The sequence below is a fragment of the Phalacrocorax aristotelis genome, chromosome 10 (assembly GCF_949628215.1).
Source record: "Phalacrocorax aristotelis chromosome 10, bGulAri2.1, whole genome shotgun sequence".
NCBI lineage: Eukaryota > Metazoa > Chordata > Aves > Suliformes > Phalacrocoracidae > Phalacrocorax > Phalacrocorax aristotelis.
In genome coordinates this window covers 20,830,627-20,845,210 of record NC_134285.1, presented here as the reverse complement: position 1 = coordinate 20,845,210, position 14,584 = coordinate 20,830,627, and the positions used below count along the sequence as shown (strand labels likewise).

The window sequence follows — 14,584 nt, the reverse complement described above, 5'->3', positions numbered from 1 at the left end:
TCCTGCAATGAGACATTACAAGCGTTCACACAAAGATCCCATTCAAGTTTATGGGACTCGAATGCCAGTTTATATTCTCAGATCATATTTACTGACATTCTGCTTGACTTAATCCAAGTTGTCCTATCCTCTTTCCTCAACAGCAGGAGAGAGGAACATCAGGTACACTTATACAGTATACTAGAGTTGTTAAGCTATACTCCTTGACATCACACCCAGCAGAATGATGTGACGTAGTCTACAAAGATCAAAATGGGATTTTCAGAAAGTTTCAAATATAGAGTAGACCAATTACCAGTAAGTGAGATCACAGTGTGCTCAACAAAGAACCAAAGATTTCTTCCTTAATTCTACTTTTAAGTTTTTATGCAACAGTCAGATAAACTGCAGTGACATCTGTGTGGTACTGAGCCACCTAGTGGTTACTTTCAAAAAATAAAGGGCTCTTCCACAAGAGAAATCAACGAGTTGGATGCAATAAAGAATTCTGATAAAAAAACCAATCCAACAGTAGAAAGGAATTCATCTGCATCACTGCCAGTTGGCTTTGTATCCTGAATACATGACTGGACATCCTCCAAAGACAACCAACCATCCTGGTTTATAGATGTCCTGCCAGTGACATTTTACCAACAAGTCTTTTCATGACATAGAAGTCACTAAGGTTGCAAACTGCAACAATCAATGCTTTTGCTAAATTGTCAGTCATACTCATGGAACAAGAGCTTTACTCTAAGGGGGGCCCAGATGACAGGGCAAACGATAGGAAAGACTGAAGAATATATTTATCACTATCATAGAAATGTGGTTTGCAAATCAGCAGACCTGCCATAGATCACTGAGTCCATTCCCTGCTTTCCCTCACAACCACATCATAAGCCATAAGAAAATGTAACTTAATACTAGCTTAATTTCTTGGTTGGAACTCCTATGGAAGCATAAGCTGGGACCTAAGACTTCACACTGTATACGGTTTTGTAACAAAATTAAAACCAAGAAACTGAGCTCTTGAAATCTAGTGCTTTTATTGCAGTTTTGTAGTGGCATACAAAATACACCGTTTTATCAAGACGCTTACAAAAACGAATAGAGAAACTCTAGCAAGTGCATAAGAAATATAAAAACAAATTTACACTGATGATACAGGCTCCAAGGGAATCCTGTCCAACTACTTCGAAAAGGAACTCCTGAACAGTCTTCTCAGTAGCCTGTCTTCCTATGAACTGCTGCTCGCTGTCCTTGCTGGTTTTGCTGTTTTGGGTTTTTTGTTTGTTTTTAATAATTGAAGAACTGTAACATAAGAACAGAAATATAACTACCTACAAAATCCCTATTGGATTAAAGCACAACTATGTTGTATTTTTCACCCAAGAGCGTAAAGAGGTAGTTCTTTGAATAGCCATCCTATTTGAAGAAAATTATTTGTTAGGTTAAAGATAAGCCAAAGTCCAATTCAGCAGTGTTGCAGATGCTATCAGAATACACTTCTTTTTGCAGTTCTCTCCATTTCAGTATTTGCTCTGTCAGCTCCTCCAACTCCATTGCAAGCAACTCTATTTTTGTCAAAGCAATGTCCTGAAACAGAAGAGAGTTGGATTTAATCTCTATACATCCTGTCAATCTAGCAGGACATAAAAATAACTTAAAACAACCCAATAGCATTGAATTCTTAATGCTGAAGGAGACAAAAGGCTCAGTTCTTTTGCTACTCACCATATTCTTTATTATGTTCGGTATCTGAGGGATGCTTCTTACGGTCTGCAAATGGCTTTCAAGTTTCTCGGTGAAAGTCACAGCCTCAGTCAACAACTCTACTAAATACCTGTAACCAAGAAGGAGCCCCCTACTCAGACACTGTGCAAAACAACGAGGATTTAATACTTCCAAGCTCTTATTTCTTTCTCCTATGGGTTGTCTTAGTCCAATCCTCCGGTTTCACAGAACTTCCTAACCACCTAATTAATTTCTCTGCAATTACACTTCTTTTATGACTCCCAGCAACAAGTAGGGCAGGAATTACAGAAATGAATATGCACTTCAGTAACTGGACTAGATTTTTAGACCATGAGAAGGACTATATTCTAAAATATGTGCTATGCATGTCTGTGAAACATTCGCTCGCTTATTCTGAGCAAGTCACAGCGGAAGGAACGCACCAAATGCTAAAATAACAACTCCTACCCATGGAGAAGCATAATCAAGCTCTTAAAACATCTGTTTAAAACAATACATCACAAATTGTTATAATCTTCAGAAGACCAATAACTTAAGCAAACAGTCATAAAAATATGTATCGCTACCTTTCTATGAATTTAGCAATGAGTAAACTACTATCTTTTAGCTGAGATTCTGCTACCATTTTTTTTTCTATTCTTCTGAATGGAAAAGTGAATGAAAGCATGTGGTTTTTACTGCCTATTAGTTCAAATTAATTTGGACTCATGCAGACAAAGAACAATTATTTCCTAAATGCCTACTTGTGAAAAGTAACCTCAATAGGCAGGGTGTCTTGACATCTGGGCTCTATCAACCTCTTCCTAAGAGCCCTCTTCTCTTTCAGTACAGCTTCCAAGTGACTGTTCATATCTTGCAAAATCTGGCATTTTTCGCCTATAAAATAAAATTGCAAAGTTGAAACTATTGTCCTGCCAAGACAAGGGCAAAATTTCTTCTGGAGAAGGACAGAAAGAAAAAGTTTGGTCTATTGCATTGGACAGTTTACACTCAAGAACGGTATCATTAATCAGAATGACTTTTGTTGGAGCGTATAGGACTTGATATCAGCATACACCTCAAAGTCGTAATACCTACTTTTTAGAGATAAAGCTTTGTTAGTTGTTTTACGTTATTTATAGTTTTAAGTAAACCGTCTTTGAGATGAAACCAACTTCTTAAACTATACTATAGCACTGAAGAATTACAATATTCCAACTATCACACAAACCTACTAACATACAAACATAACACTTAACTAACACAGTAGTAGCAAGCTAGAATGTTTTTAAGCATCCACCAAATCGTAGTGGGAAATGTGCAAAATAGTAAAGAAATTAATACATATGCTCCCAAAATACTAAAATGAAAGTCCAAGTAATTTTAGGCACATACAGATGCAGCAGAAATGCACTGAGTTACTGGAAAAGCAGCAAAGAAGCACACAGGCCAAGGGAAGCAAATCAGGTTACTGATGATGATGTCTGAAGTGCTGACGCTCCACTGACCCTGGGGAGCTGACCACACACATACACAAAACGTTTTTGGAGATTGTGTTTCACACAGAGCTTCTACTGAGCCAGCAGAAGGTGAGAGGTCAAACAGTATGGAAGCATTCTTTAGGGGCTAGTAAAACATCTGCCACCCCTAACAAGCTATCCAGTGGAGAAATCTGCAATAACTTCTAGAAGTGTCATGTTCTTAGATGAAACAATCTGCTGACGAAGTCATTTAACGCTCTTGGTTTTTCTACAGTACAACTGCACTTACCTAAGTAAAAGGGGTGAGCAATGTCTGCTGTCTCCTTCTCCAGCTGCAGAATTTCAGCTTTCAGTTTCTTCTACAACAATAAGATCAAATTAAAACACTTTTTTAACATACCTATCTGGATATTGTTCACTCTCTTGGGGTGGGGGAAGAAGTAGAAAGGGAGAAAGCTGGAGCACAGGGAGAGCCTGTGTGTGAAAGAGTAAGCATTTGCATGACAGCATGTTACCATGTTCTCTCGAGCGTTTCTACTACTAGGTGGGGCTTTTTTGGTCAATAGGAAAAGACTGTTTAAAAAAACCTAAACAATTTGGTGATTTATTGGGAATTTGTGCTGGAAAAGTCTGATCCTGCAATTCATTCCTAAAACACAGAAACTTACATCTGTTTCATAGTCTATATTCTACTGAAGAGCCTTGCATAGCCACAAGTTTCCTCCTCCTGGTAAAGATTGGTTTGTGTTGTGTTAGTGTTTTCAGCTGTGGGAGAACCTCTCCCAGGTGAAACTCCGAGCTTTAATTCTCTACAATAATAAGCCAGCACAAGAGCAGCACATACCTTCCTGTGGCTGAAAGAATCACAGGTTGGAAGGGACCTCAGGGATCATCTAGTCCAACCTTTCGAGGAAGAGCGCAGTCTAGACAAGATGGCCCAGCACCCCGTCCAGACAACTCTTGAAGGTATCCAACATGGCTGAGTCAACCCCTTTCCTGGGGAGATTATTCCAATGGTGACTGTCCTCACTGTGAAAAATTTTCCTCTGGTGTCCAGTCGGAATCTCCCCAAGAGCAACCTGTGTCCATTCCCCCTTGTCCTCTCCATGTGACTCCGTGTAAAAAGGGAGTCTCCACCTTCTCTGTAGCTACCCCTTAAGTACTGGTACATGGGGATGAGATCCCCTCTGAGCCTCCTTTTCTCAAGGCTGAACAAACACAGCTCTCCCAGCCTACCCTCGTATGGCAGCTTCCCAGTCCTCTGATCATCCTGGTGGCCCTTCTCTGGACCCCTTCCAGCCTGGCCACATCCTTTTTGTATAGCGGGGACCAGAACTGCACACAGCACTCCAGGTGTGGCCTGACCAGCGCTGAGTAGAGCAGGATAATGACCTCTTTCTCTCTGCTGGCGATGCCCTTTTTGATGCAACCCAGCATCCTGTTGGCCTTCTTGGCCGCAGCAGCCACTGTTCACTCATGTTGAGCTTTCTGTCCACCAGGACCCCCAGGTCCCTTTCCACAGAGCTGCTCTCCAGCCAGGTGGATCCCAGTCTGTGCTGCACTCCTGGATTATGTTTTCCCAGGTGTGTGACCTTACACTTCTCCTTGTTGAGCTTCATAAGGTTCTTGCTGGCCCACTCTTCCAGCCTATCCAGATCTCCCTGCAGAGCAGCTCTCCCTTCTGGAGTGTCTACTTCCCCACTCAACTTGGTGTCAGCCACAAACTTCACAAGGCTACACTTGATGCCGGTATGCAGATCACTTTTAAAGATATTGAATTGGGCCCAATATTGATCCCTGGGGGTCTCCACTAGTGACAGGTTGCCACCTGGAAAAGGAGCTATTTACCACCACCCTTTGGGGGCTGCCTGTCAGCCAGTTCCCCACCCACTGCACAGACCACTTGTCTAGGCCATAACACATCCATTTCTCCAGGAGGAGACTGTGGGGGACCTTTTCATCAGGAGAGGGGTTTGGGTAGTTGCCGCAACCCACGGCCTGTACTGGTGTGTCCTTTCTTACCAGACCCATCTGGGCGGACGCGTCTGACATCTTGGGGGCTTTTGGTGAACGAACAGCGGTTTTAGCTCTGAGGCAAGTGCCCACCATTTCGCCAGAGACCAAAGCACTTGCCTGAGCTGTAGACCTACAAGCAGGCTGTGGCGTCCCTCCTGCTTGCCCTGCCTGCGCGAACTGCCGTGCCCTGTTTGCCCATCCTGGTCGCCACGCTCCCTAGGGGCTGTTTAGATCTCCCGCCGTTGCTTCTGGCAACACCCCACGCTGCATCAGCTGCATGTCAGCCCCTCGCTCGTGAGAGCTGCCAGCTCCTGACGGGTCCCTCTGCTAGACAATGGAAGACTGAGGAAGGTATAGAAGAGGATGGCATATCAGTCTCCCAGGACAGAGGGAGCCGTTGCTTTGCATTTCTTGATCAAGAGATGACAAAAATAAACCTGCTTCACTCACAGCATATTGAACATTTGTCACCGGGAGTATTCTGTATGTGAAACTTTTCAACAAAGGAAGCTAAGCAGCCACCTTACTAGGAGCTGGAAATTTCTTACCAGGAACTATGAGTTAGGACCCACAGGAATGGCAGGAAGATGTGCCAGGGGAGGGTTAGGTTGGATATTAGGAAAAGGTTCTTCCCCCAGAGGGTGGTGGAGCACTGGAATAAGCTCCCCAGGGAGGCGGTCACAGCACCAAGCCTGACACTATTCAAGAAGCACTTAGACAATGCCCTCAGAAGCATGGTATGGATTTGGGGTTGTCCTGTGCAGGGACAGGAATCAAGACTTGATGATCCTTGTGGGCCCCTTCAAACTCATTATATTCTACAATTCTATGAAACTGTTTGTTCCTTCTGTCTGTCAATACAGGGTGATGCCAGCTGTCTAACTTGTTCTCCAAAAGTGTAAATGGTGAATTTGTCACTAAGGCTTTGTAGCTGCTGGAGCCCATGTTGTGTAACTTAATAAACACAGTTTTTGCACCACTAAGCAAATGCTCTGAAAACATCATTGTAAAATACCAGCAAACAGTCAATTCAGGCAGTAGGAAGTGACTGAGGTTACCTCTTGCTAACCAACAAAATGGTCTAGCTGCCTATAAAGAAACACATTTTTGTGAATTCAAATCAACTACAGTTTCTTCACAAAACTTCAGGTAATACTTCAGTCAAAGATGCAGGCTGCTGCATCTTTCCAATCATACCAAAGCTTTTTGTTTCATAATCCTGTTCTTTTCTTTATGGCAACTCAGCCCACTGGGGAAAAAGTGCCAACTATCAAACAGCTGAACTGCTAAAAAAAAAAAAAAACTGAAACAAGAAACAATACTGCATGGCAGTCTGATACCTCATCTGGTGCCATGTATTATCTCTAAGTATTGAAGTGTTGAGTGTACACTGACAACAGTAAAGGTGGTACCTCACTGATTTCAGCTTGAATGTTTGCCATTTTTTCCATCTCTGAGAATTTCACAAAGCATGGGGCTTTTCTACAGGTTAATTCCAACGTCTCCTGTGAAAGGAAAACAATGGGGAAAAAATGCAGTCAGCAGCAAGAACATATCGGACAGATTCTCAGGATTGGCTTTTATTAGCCAGAAGTCAATCTCTTGTACTATGCAACCAGTAAATTTCATCTGAACAACTCATAAATTACATGCATTATTTGGGGAAAACAAACGTCAGTGAAAATAAAATTTCATAAAAGGCAGTACGAGAGCACTCTCAATGACAATGGCTTGCATGCTGCTGGAATGCGCTAGAGGGCATCAAAAAAACCTCATGTCTATACTCCAGAAAAATACACACCACAAACATTCAGACACACAAACACATACCAATACACTCCAGAAAAATATACACCAGAAGGTATGGTTTTTCCTGGTAAGGAAAGCTGCCATCTAACCACAAAAGATCCCACAATAAAAGGAACAACTTCTCTGTCTTTCAAGTTAACAAGCATTTATGCAAACAGTAGCACGGTTTACTACTTTCATAGAATGGTTTGGGTTGGAGAGGACATTTAGAGGTTATCGAGCCCAACTGCCATGCAGTTGAGTAGAGACATCTTCAACTCGATCAGGGTGCTCAGAGCCCCGTCCAACCTGACCTTCAATGTTTCTAGGGATGGGGCCTCCACTACCCCTCTGGGCAACCTGGGCCAGTGCTTCACCACCCTCATTGTAAAAAATTTCTTCCTTATATCCAGTCTAAATTACCCTCCTTTAGTTTAAAACCATTACCCCTTGTCCTGTCACAACAGGCCTTGCTAAAGAGAGTGTCCCCATCCTTCCTATAGTCCCCCTTTAAGTACTGAAAGGCCACAATAAGGTCTCCCCACAGCCTTCTCTTCTCCAGGCTGAACAACCCCCCCTCTCAGCCTGTCCTCCTACGAGAGCTGTTCCACCCCTTAGGATCTCATTTTTGTGGCCTCCTCTGGACCGGCTCCAACAGCTCCATGTCTTTGCTGTGCTGAGGACCCCGGAGCTGGACGCAGGGCTCCAGGTGGGCCTCACCAGAGCAGAGCAGAGGGGCAGAACCCCCTCCCTCGACCTGCTGGCCACGCTGCTTTTGATGCAGCCCAGCATACGGTTGGCCTGGGCTGTGAGTGCACATTGCGGGCCCATGTCCAGCTTTTCACCCACCAGCACCCCCAAGCCCTTCTCCGCAGGGCTGCTTACCCTCGGGCCGTTACCTGGCTAACAACGCCCGCCGCCAGGCACCGCGCCAGAAGGGCGGCCGCCGCTGTGGGCTGCCCCCACTCCCAGCGCCCGCGGGCGGCCGCGGCGCCGCCGCTCCGCTCCTCATCGCCCTTCTCGCCTCGCCGCCCGTTCAGCTCCGGAGCCCGTCCCGCCGGTCCCACCGCCCCGTGGCGCTTGGGTATGGCAGCCGCCGCCGCTGGGGAAGCGGGGCAGCAAGCCTCCGCCGTGCCGGGTGCGACAGAGGCGCAGATAGATGGCGGCACGCTCGGCTGCCGGGCGGCCGCCATCTTGGGTGTGACAGGAAAGGCGAAGGGCGACATACGACCGGTTCCGGGGGAGCCGGCAAGTGCTTTTGGAGCGTCGGTTCTCGAAGGGCCGGTTCAGGTGGGTCGGGCTGGGCTGGGCTGGGCTGGGCTAGGCCGGGCTGCCCCCGCTGGAGCTCCCTGGTGGGGCCGGAGCCGGCGAGGCGGAGGGACGCGGGTCGTTGCTGGCTTTGCCCCGTGCTGAGGGTCCCGCTGACCCGCTGCTGGCCGGCGCGGCAGGGAGGGCTGTTTGGGCTCCCCGTCCCGGCTGGTTACGTGCCGCGTTAGGCTTTATTCCCCACCTCCCGGCTACAAACCTGACGCTAATCCTTCGGCCTGTAACCCGGCGTAGTTTGTCGCGGGGATTAAACGCTGCTGGAGTTACGGGGGGTGGGTGTCGTGTGTCTGCAGCTAGAGTCACGAGAAAGGAGTCAAGTCTTGAAATGAATAAATTAAAAAAAAAAAACCAAAAAACAGGCAAATAAAACTGCAGTATTGAAAGCAGGTCAGTACTGGTAGATGCCACTAAAATCACAGCTGATCTCCACGGAGAGTCTCCTTGCATTACTGGGCCCTGAAAGAGGCGAAATGTGGAAAGTATGCCTTTTTTTCCCCTTAGTTTTAACTATATTTGCTGCATCATTTCAATATTCAAACAGCTATAATGAAGGCACCTTCAGCTAGGTAAACCTTTTTAAGTTCTAGGTTTTATTTATGAGGGAGGTGAAAACGCAGCAGTGAAACAGTTCAGTATGTTGAGATGCTTGTGTTGAAGACAGTATGCATAAAATGACTTTTTGCATTTTCTTTATCACAGAGGCTTCGGACTGTGGTTCTCCAGTGCAGAGTAACTGAGAGAAACTCGCCAAGACTATCACTCCAACTCTGTATGCTTGGCAAAGAACTGGTAGGATGGGAAATAGTGCATTAAAGGCTCACCTGGAGACAGCACAGAAAACTGGTGTGTTTCAGCTAACAGGAAAGGGACTTACAGAGGTAATGAAACTGTAGTGGAAACGTGGCTGTGTGTACGACTGACAATTTTGGAAAGAAATTCCCACCTCATTATCATCATGCACTGCATACCAGTATTTCTCATAAATAGTGATGGATAATATTATTTCAAGATCTTCTTTTTCCCCCTTTTTGCAAGCAGATTTTTGCTTGCACTGTCTTCTGATTGATGATTTGTCTGTCAGGACATTAACATGCTTCTGACCTTATGCTTTAGAGTGCATGTATGTTAAAGAAATACTAGTTATGATGTTGCTGTGCTTTTTAAAGAAGCGATGTAAAGTTTGGGGAAAAAAAGTAAATTTTATAACTGTAGTGTTCCCTAGATCGATACTCCACAATTTGTTGCATTTAGATACTTGTGCTGTATTTAATTGTAGACATATGAATAGTCTGTACAGGTGTTCACTGGGCTGGAAGCATCTTGAAGTTTATTACGTTGGAAATTGTCTTGACTTTGACTCAGCTGCAGAAAAACACAGAATGTCTTGAAGCCATAAGTCTAGTAGCAATTCAGAAAATAGCCAAAATAACTATATTGCAGTAATTTTCCATTACTTTTCTGAAGTATCTTCTTCCACTATCCTACCTTCTCTCTTCCCTTTTCCTCTGCCAAACCAAAGGAGAATCAACACCACTGGTCTATTGACCAGGACTCACCAATGGTGACTGTCAGATTTTAACTTTTTTCAGCTTAGTGCCAAGTGCAGATTGCAGTGGTACAGAATGTAAATAAGAATGAGGAAAATTGGTTATATAATTATTTAAAAAGGAAAGCAAGACAAAAATTTCCCACTCCTGCTCTGGTAAAATAGAGAGTTGTTAACTAGCGGTAGAATATTTTTAAATGACAGGCATGTTTAAGAGAAACACACAAGAGGACTAAAACAAATGAGCTCATGCCGTGGTGTACATCCTTCTCCCTTCTTAATTTAAATTCTTTGGCTTAAAAATTACTCTTTCTACATGCTAGGCTGTCCCCTTTATATCCCTTTTCTTTTCCTAAGATGAAAAAATATCTTTAAAACTATGTATTAAGCAAATTTGCCAACTTAATTGCACACCATGGTGATTGGACATTGTGATATATATGACAGTATGCAATAACGATACAAATTTCAATTAAAATTTTAAGCTGTGTAACTTGAACATGCGAAGTCGTATAAACTATTTAAATGCTGTATTTTTTTTCTCCCCCATAGTTTCCTGAAGACCTGCAGAAGCTAGCAAGCAACTTAAGGACCATAGACTTGTCAAACAACAAAATAGAGCTCTTGCCACCACTCATTGGAAAATTTTCCTTTTTGAAGAGCCTTGTTCTAAACAACAACAAACTGAGTATGCCTGCTAATTAATGTCTCCACAGATCTTTAAAATAACAACCTGATGTAACTGATCAGAAACTTAATTTTGGTGATTTAACTCTCACAAGATGTAAATGAGGAGTTTAGTCACCTAAACTGAAATGTTTGTAATTCATGTACAGGACAAAAAAAAACCCAAACCATGAATTCTTCAAAACTAGTTGCCATCTTAGTTGTACGATCAGTTTTACAATGACGTGTAAGTAGTTCAAACCATAAGATGTTTCTGTGCCATGACTTGTCTGATCTGACAGTTTATTACTTGCATAGAGAACAGGTAATGAAGACTATCTGTAGAAAATGCTGCTGGCCATTCAATGGTTGTTATGGTTTCCGTTGGAAAACTGTCCAACTTTATGGAAAAATCAGGATGATGCGAAGAAACTAACTTTTTAATGCATTAATTGTGTATTATCTGCCTTTTTGAAAAACAGATGTAATTTACAAACCTCTTTGGCTCTATAGCAGAATTCAAGGAATGCTACAGGTTATACGCATGTGTAGGTAGAGTGAGGGATGAACACCAGCAGAGCTTACCTGGTGAGGCTTATTGCTGGCATGATACGATTATGAATTATCTGAGAACTTACTTTTGAGTGAGTTGAGTAATACTTATATAGCGTTGCAGCAGACCTGAAGCTGTGAATTGTGGGGTACTTCAAATGTCATAGAATGCATTGGCAAAGTGCTTAATAAAGAGTATAGCTGATAGTCTGAAATCCTCCGAGTAGTGTTTCCAGCCTGTGGAAAAGGCAAGTTCTGCCTTGTCTGCAGATTATTTTTACGATATTCATGGAAGATTGTAAAAAAGCATGTGTTCGTATTGGGATTAAATTTCTGTGCAGGGATCTGTCTGTGCCTTCAGTGGAAAATGGTGAGGAATCCTGTGAGAAATTACTGTAATATAGCACCATTTTCCATGCAGAGCTTTTTTGAATTAAATGTGTATGAATGTTTACTTTTTGTTTAGGTCATCTCTTTGTTCTGTCATTTATTTCTAGCTGCTTTACCGGAGGAGCTGTGTAAACTGAAAAAACTGGAAACACTACACTTGAATGGCAATCACCTGAGGCAGCTACCGGCTGCATTTGGACAACTTTCAGCTCTCAGAACCCTGAGCCTTTCTGGAAACCAGCTTCGGACTGTGCCTACACAACTCTGTGGTCTTCGCCACTTGGATGTGGTAGATCTTTCCAAAAACCAGATCCAAAATGTACCTGACACTGTGGGAGAATTGCAGGCTATTGAGCTCAATTTGAACCAGAATCAGGTCTGGTAACAGATATTATGGGCTTGTAGATTTATGACATGGTTTATCTCGGACTTAGTATGTCCACAGAACATAAGTTGAAACAAAACTTCATAGTGAAAAGAGATCTCCTAGATACAAGAGAAACGAGGGATCATAACTAGAATTTGTGTACTGATACATCCAACTGTCTGATTTAACTAACAAACAAATCCTGAATTTAATTAAAAAAAAATATTTGAACTGTTCTTGAGTAGGAATCTGATAAAGATGTGTAGGTTGCCTATCATCATGGAAGAAAAAAAGGTTTGTTGGATTTTTTGACTATTATTATTGCTGCTTACGATTGTTGTTAGGTAGTTACTGTAGTTTATATTTACATGATAATTGTTTCATATTAGTCTGAAACACAAATCACTTTAAGTAATCGTGGATCACTGACATTTTAATTCCATTTCTCTTTGTTTCTGTATTTCTACCAGATCTCCCAGATCTCAGTGCAGATCTCCCACTGTCCACGCCTCAAGGTCTTGCGTTTAGAAGAAAACTGTCTAGAACTCAGCATGCTTCCTCAAAGCATCCTCAGCGATTCCCAGATCTCACTGCTGGCAGTAGAAGGTAACCTCTTTGAAATCAAGAAACTCAGAGAACTGGAAGGTTACGACAAGGTTTGTGTCTTCTTTTTTTTTTTTGTCTTTAATGAAGCTTCTGGTGAAGTCCTTACCCCGTACCTCCTCACAATACTAAGCTTTTATGCTGGTGAATAAAGCTGCAGCCTGCTGGTATCATCACTGGTACTGGTTTTGTAACTAACCTCTGAAAAGAATTTCAAGAGTTCTTCAAAGATTAACTTTCTCATACGATTCAGGATCAGCATTCTTTCATGAGCATCTGTTGAAGGGTAGCTAATGATGACAGGTGTATGATGGAGTGAGTCTTCACTTTGATGGGACAAAAAATAATGGATGTTTCCTATTAGGCTGCATTAACTGCTTAATGTTAGTTCATCCTTAACACTGAAGAGCTGACCGTGCAGCACCGTGAGGACTTTCTAGAATATTAATATGAATTACAGGAAATGGCAGAAAGTTTTTTGTTTGGGTGGGTTTTTTTCAAATTAAAGCTCTAACAGTTGTGTCTGGGAAATGTAAATATGCTTTAGATATAGAGTACTCTTGCCTCTGAGAGCATAAGCTTAGCTGCGTTCAGTAGTGAATTGTGTGTTAATTTCTGCATCTTTTTGTTTTCTTTGTAGTACATGGAACGATTTACAGCTACAAAGAAGAAGTTTGCGTGATCATTATTCTGACTCCATGTATTCCCAGTAAGAAGAGTTAGTGACTGAAGCACCTGACTCACTGACTTAAACCAAGACCAATGAAGGAGATGATCAGAGTACTCCTCCTCTAGTAGTCTGAAAAGGTCTGTTAAGGCCACACTGAATAAACTTGAACTAGAGAACATGGGTAGCAGACTGCTGAACCTGCCCGGGGCCAGTTTTGATTTTTGTGCCACTGTAGCTTTTAACACACGTTCTACTTTGTCAGGGCTTGCTCTTTAACACAGAAATGGAACGAGCATTTTGAAGTTTCCAGTTCCCTTTTGTCAGAAAGCTGGCTGTTGATTTCTAAACAGATTATTTCTCCTGGAAACGTTTTTCCGTGATAGCACATGGAAATTCTACCACCAAAGCAGATCTGAAACATTAGATGTCTTGCAGTAAGCACTATTCTACAGAGAACTTTTACGGATGAGGGTTTAGTTTATAACATGTGTAAGTCTTTTATAAAGCACAAATAGTTGTGGCTAACCTAAGCGTTTTATTTACTAGAAGCAGTTAACAAATCATGGTTTAAGCATCCTTACTTCATATTTTACTGTGTAGGTTTTCTTTTCCCATAAGCAAGAATTGCACTACAGTCCACTTCTGCTTGAGCTGTATCAGATGAAAATTAGGTTCACCTTCAGTATATTCAGTAAAAATGTGTATTGCTGGAAAATGTAATATGCTTGCATTGACTCCTTGTGTACAGAGCAATGCTGAAAGTTTTAGTTGTCAGCCTACTGCTGCTGCCTTATTGCCAAAAGCACATAGAAAGAGCTAAAAATGTATGCAATTATGTAACTTATACCGAAGAGGAAAATGTACTTGTTTATTTTAGTAAATAATTTTCAAAAAAACAGTTCATTTGGTGTAACTGTCACTGTTGTCACCAACAAGCCACCCCTCACCTACTTGGTTCCATCCGTTGTTGGTAACAGCTATACTTCAACTGCTTTGAGAGTGCAGAGGATTCGAGTATGCCAACACTTCGGTAGCAATTCAGTTATCACACAGAATCACAGGTTGGAAGGGACCTCAGGGATCATCTAGTCCAACCTTTGAATAGGTTAATAGGCACTGCATGCTCAAAGCAGTCAAGTAGGAGCTGTACTAAGTACGCTTCTTTGGAAGATAAGCATGGATGCATCTATACCTGTAAGAGTCTCCTTAGGAAATCATACAGTAACTACTGTTCTATACTTAAGCTTTCCTGCATGAGACAAGAAAGGCCATTAGACAGCAAACTCCTTAAAGCTCCTGGTGTAACCAAGTGTATTCTATGTCTTATATCATTTGCAGTTAAGACTGTGGGTGTAAGAGACACCCACAGAACAAAGGCCCTCAGTCAGCAGATGCCCACTTTGCAACTCACCAACTCTGGCAACTACAATGGAGTGATGTCGGCAATAAGTATGCACTTGGCTATG

At 42.6% G+C, this 14,584-nt stretch overlaps 2 protein-coding genes across 3 annotated transcripts; one reads left to right on the top strand and one right to left on the bottom strand.

The window, feature by feature from the left end:
• Window positions 1–1,006: 1,006 nt before the first annotated feature.
• HAUS2 (HAUS augmin like complex subunit 2) lies at window positions 1,007–8,224 on the bottom strand. The gene is made up of 6 exons (XM_075105670.1): window positions 7,898–8,224; window positions 6,623–6,715; window positions 3,484–3,553; window positions 2,478–2,610; window positions 1,714–1,822; window positions 1,007–1,575 (listed from the first exon to the last, which is right to left on the bottom strand). The coding sequence occupies exons 1-6, from the start codon at window positions 8,222–8,224 to the stop codon at window positions 1,426–1,428; spliced, it is 882 nt and encodes a 293-aa protein (XP_074961771.1). The 3' UTR covers window positions 1,007–1,425.
• On the top strand, window positions 8,149–14,016 carry LRRC57 (leucine rich repeat containing 57). Of its 2 annotated transcripts, none has more exons than XM_075105672.1 (6): window positions 8,149–8,288; window positions 9,024–9,202; window positions 10,423–10,558; window positions 11,586–11,767; window positions 12,316–12,501; window positions 13,089–14,016. In XM_075105672.1, the coding sequence occupies exons 2-6, from the start codon at window positions 9,119–9,121 to the stop codon at window positions 13,128–13,130; spliced, it is 630 nt and encodes a 209-aa protein (XP_074961773.1). In that variant the 5' UTR covers window positions 8,149–8,288; window positions 9,024–9,118; the 3' UTR covers window positions 13,131–14,016. The 2 variants fall into 2 exon arrangements, with proteins under 2 accessions (XP_074961773.1, XP_074961772.1); XM_075105671.1 differs by having other exon boundaries at window positions 11,586–11,854.
• Window positions 14,017–14,584: the final 568 nt, after the last annotated feature.

What these genes read in the sequence shown, in the direction of transcription:
- LRRC57 (XM_075105671.1), top strand. Translation starts at nt 9,119, where the DNA reads ATGGGAAATAGTGCATTAAAGGCTCACCTGGAGACAGCACAGAAAACT. An exon ending in TCTAAACAACAACAAACTGA is followed by an intron (nt 10,559 to 11,585) that starts GTATGCCTGCTA and finishes ATTTATTTCTAG; the next exon opens with CTGCTTTACCGGAGGAGCTG. An exon ending in TCAATTTGAACCAGAATCAG is followed by an intron (nt 11,855 to 12,315) that starts GTCTGGTAACAG and finishes TATTTCTACCAG; the next exon opens with ATCTCCCAGATCTCAGTGCA.
- HAUS2 (XM_075105670.1), bottom strand. Translation starts at nt 8,224, where the DNA reads ATGTCGCCCTTCGCCTTTCCTGTCACACCCAAGATGGCGGCCGCCCGG. An exon ending in CGGCGGGCGTTGTTAGCCAG is followed by an intron (nt 6,716 to 7,897) that starts GTAACGGCCCGA and finishes TTCCTTTCACAG; the next exon opens with GAGACGTTGGAATTAACCTG. An exon ending in ATTGAGGTTACTTTTCACAA is followed by an intron (nt 1,823 to 2,477) that starts GTAGGCATTTAG and finishes TCTTGGTTACAG; the next exon opens with GTATTTAGTAGAGTTGTTGA.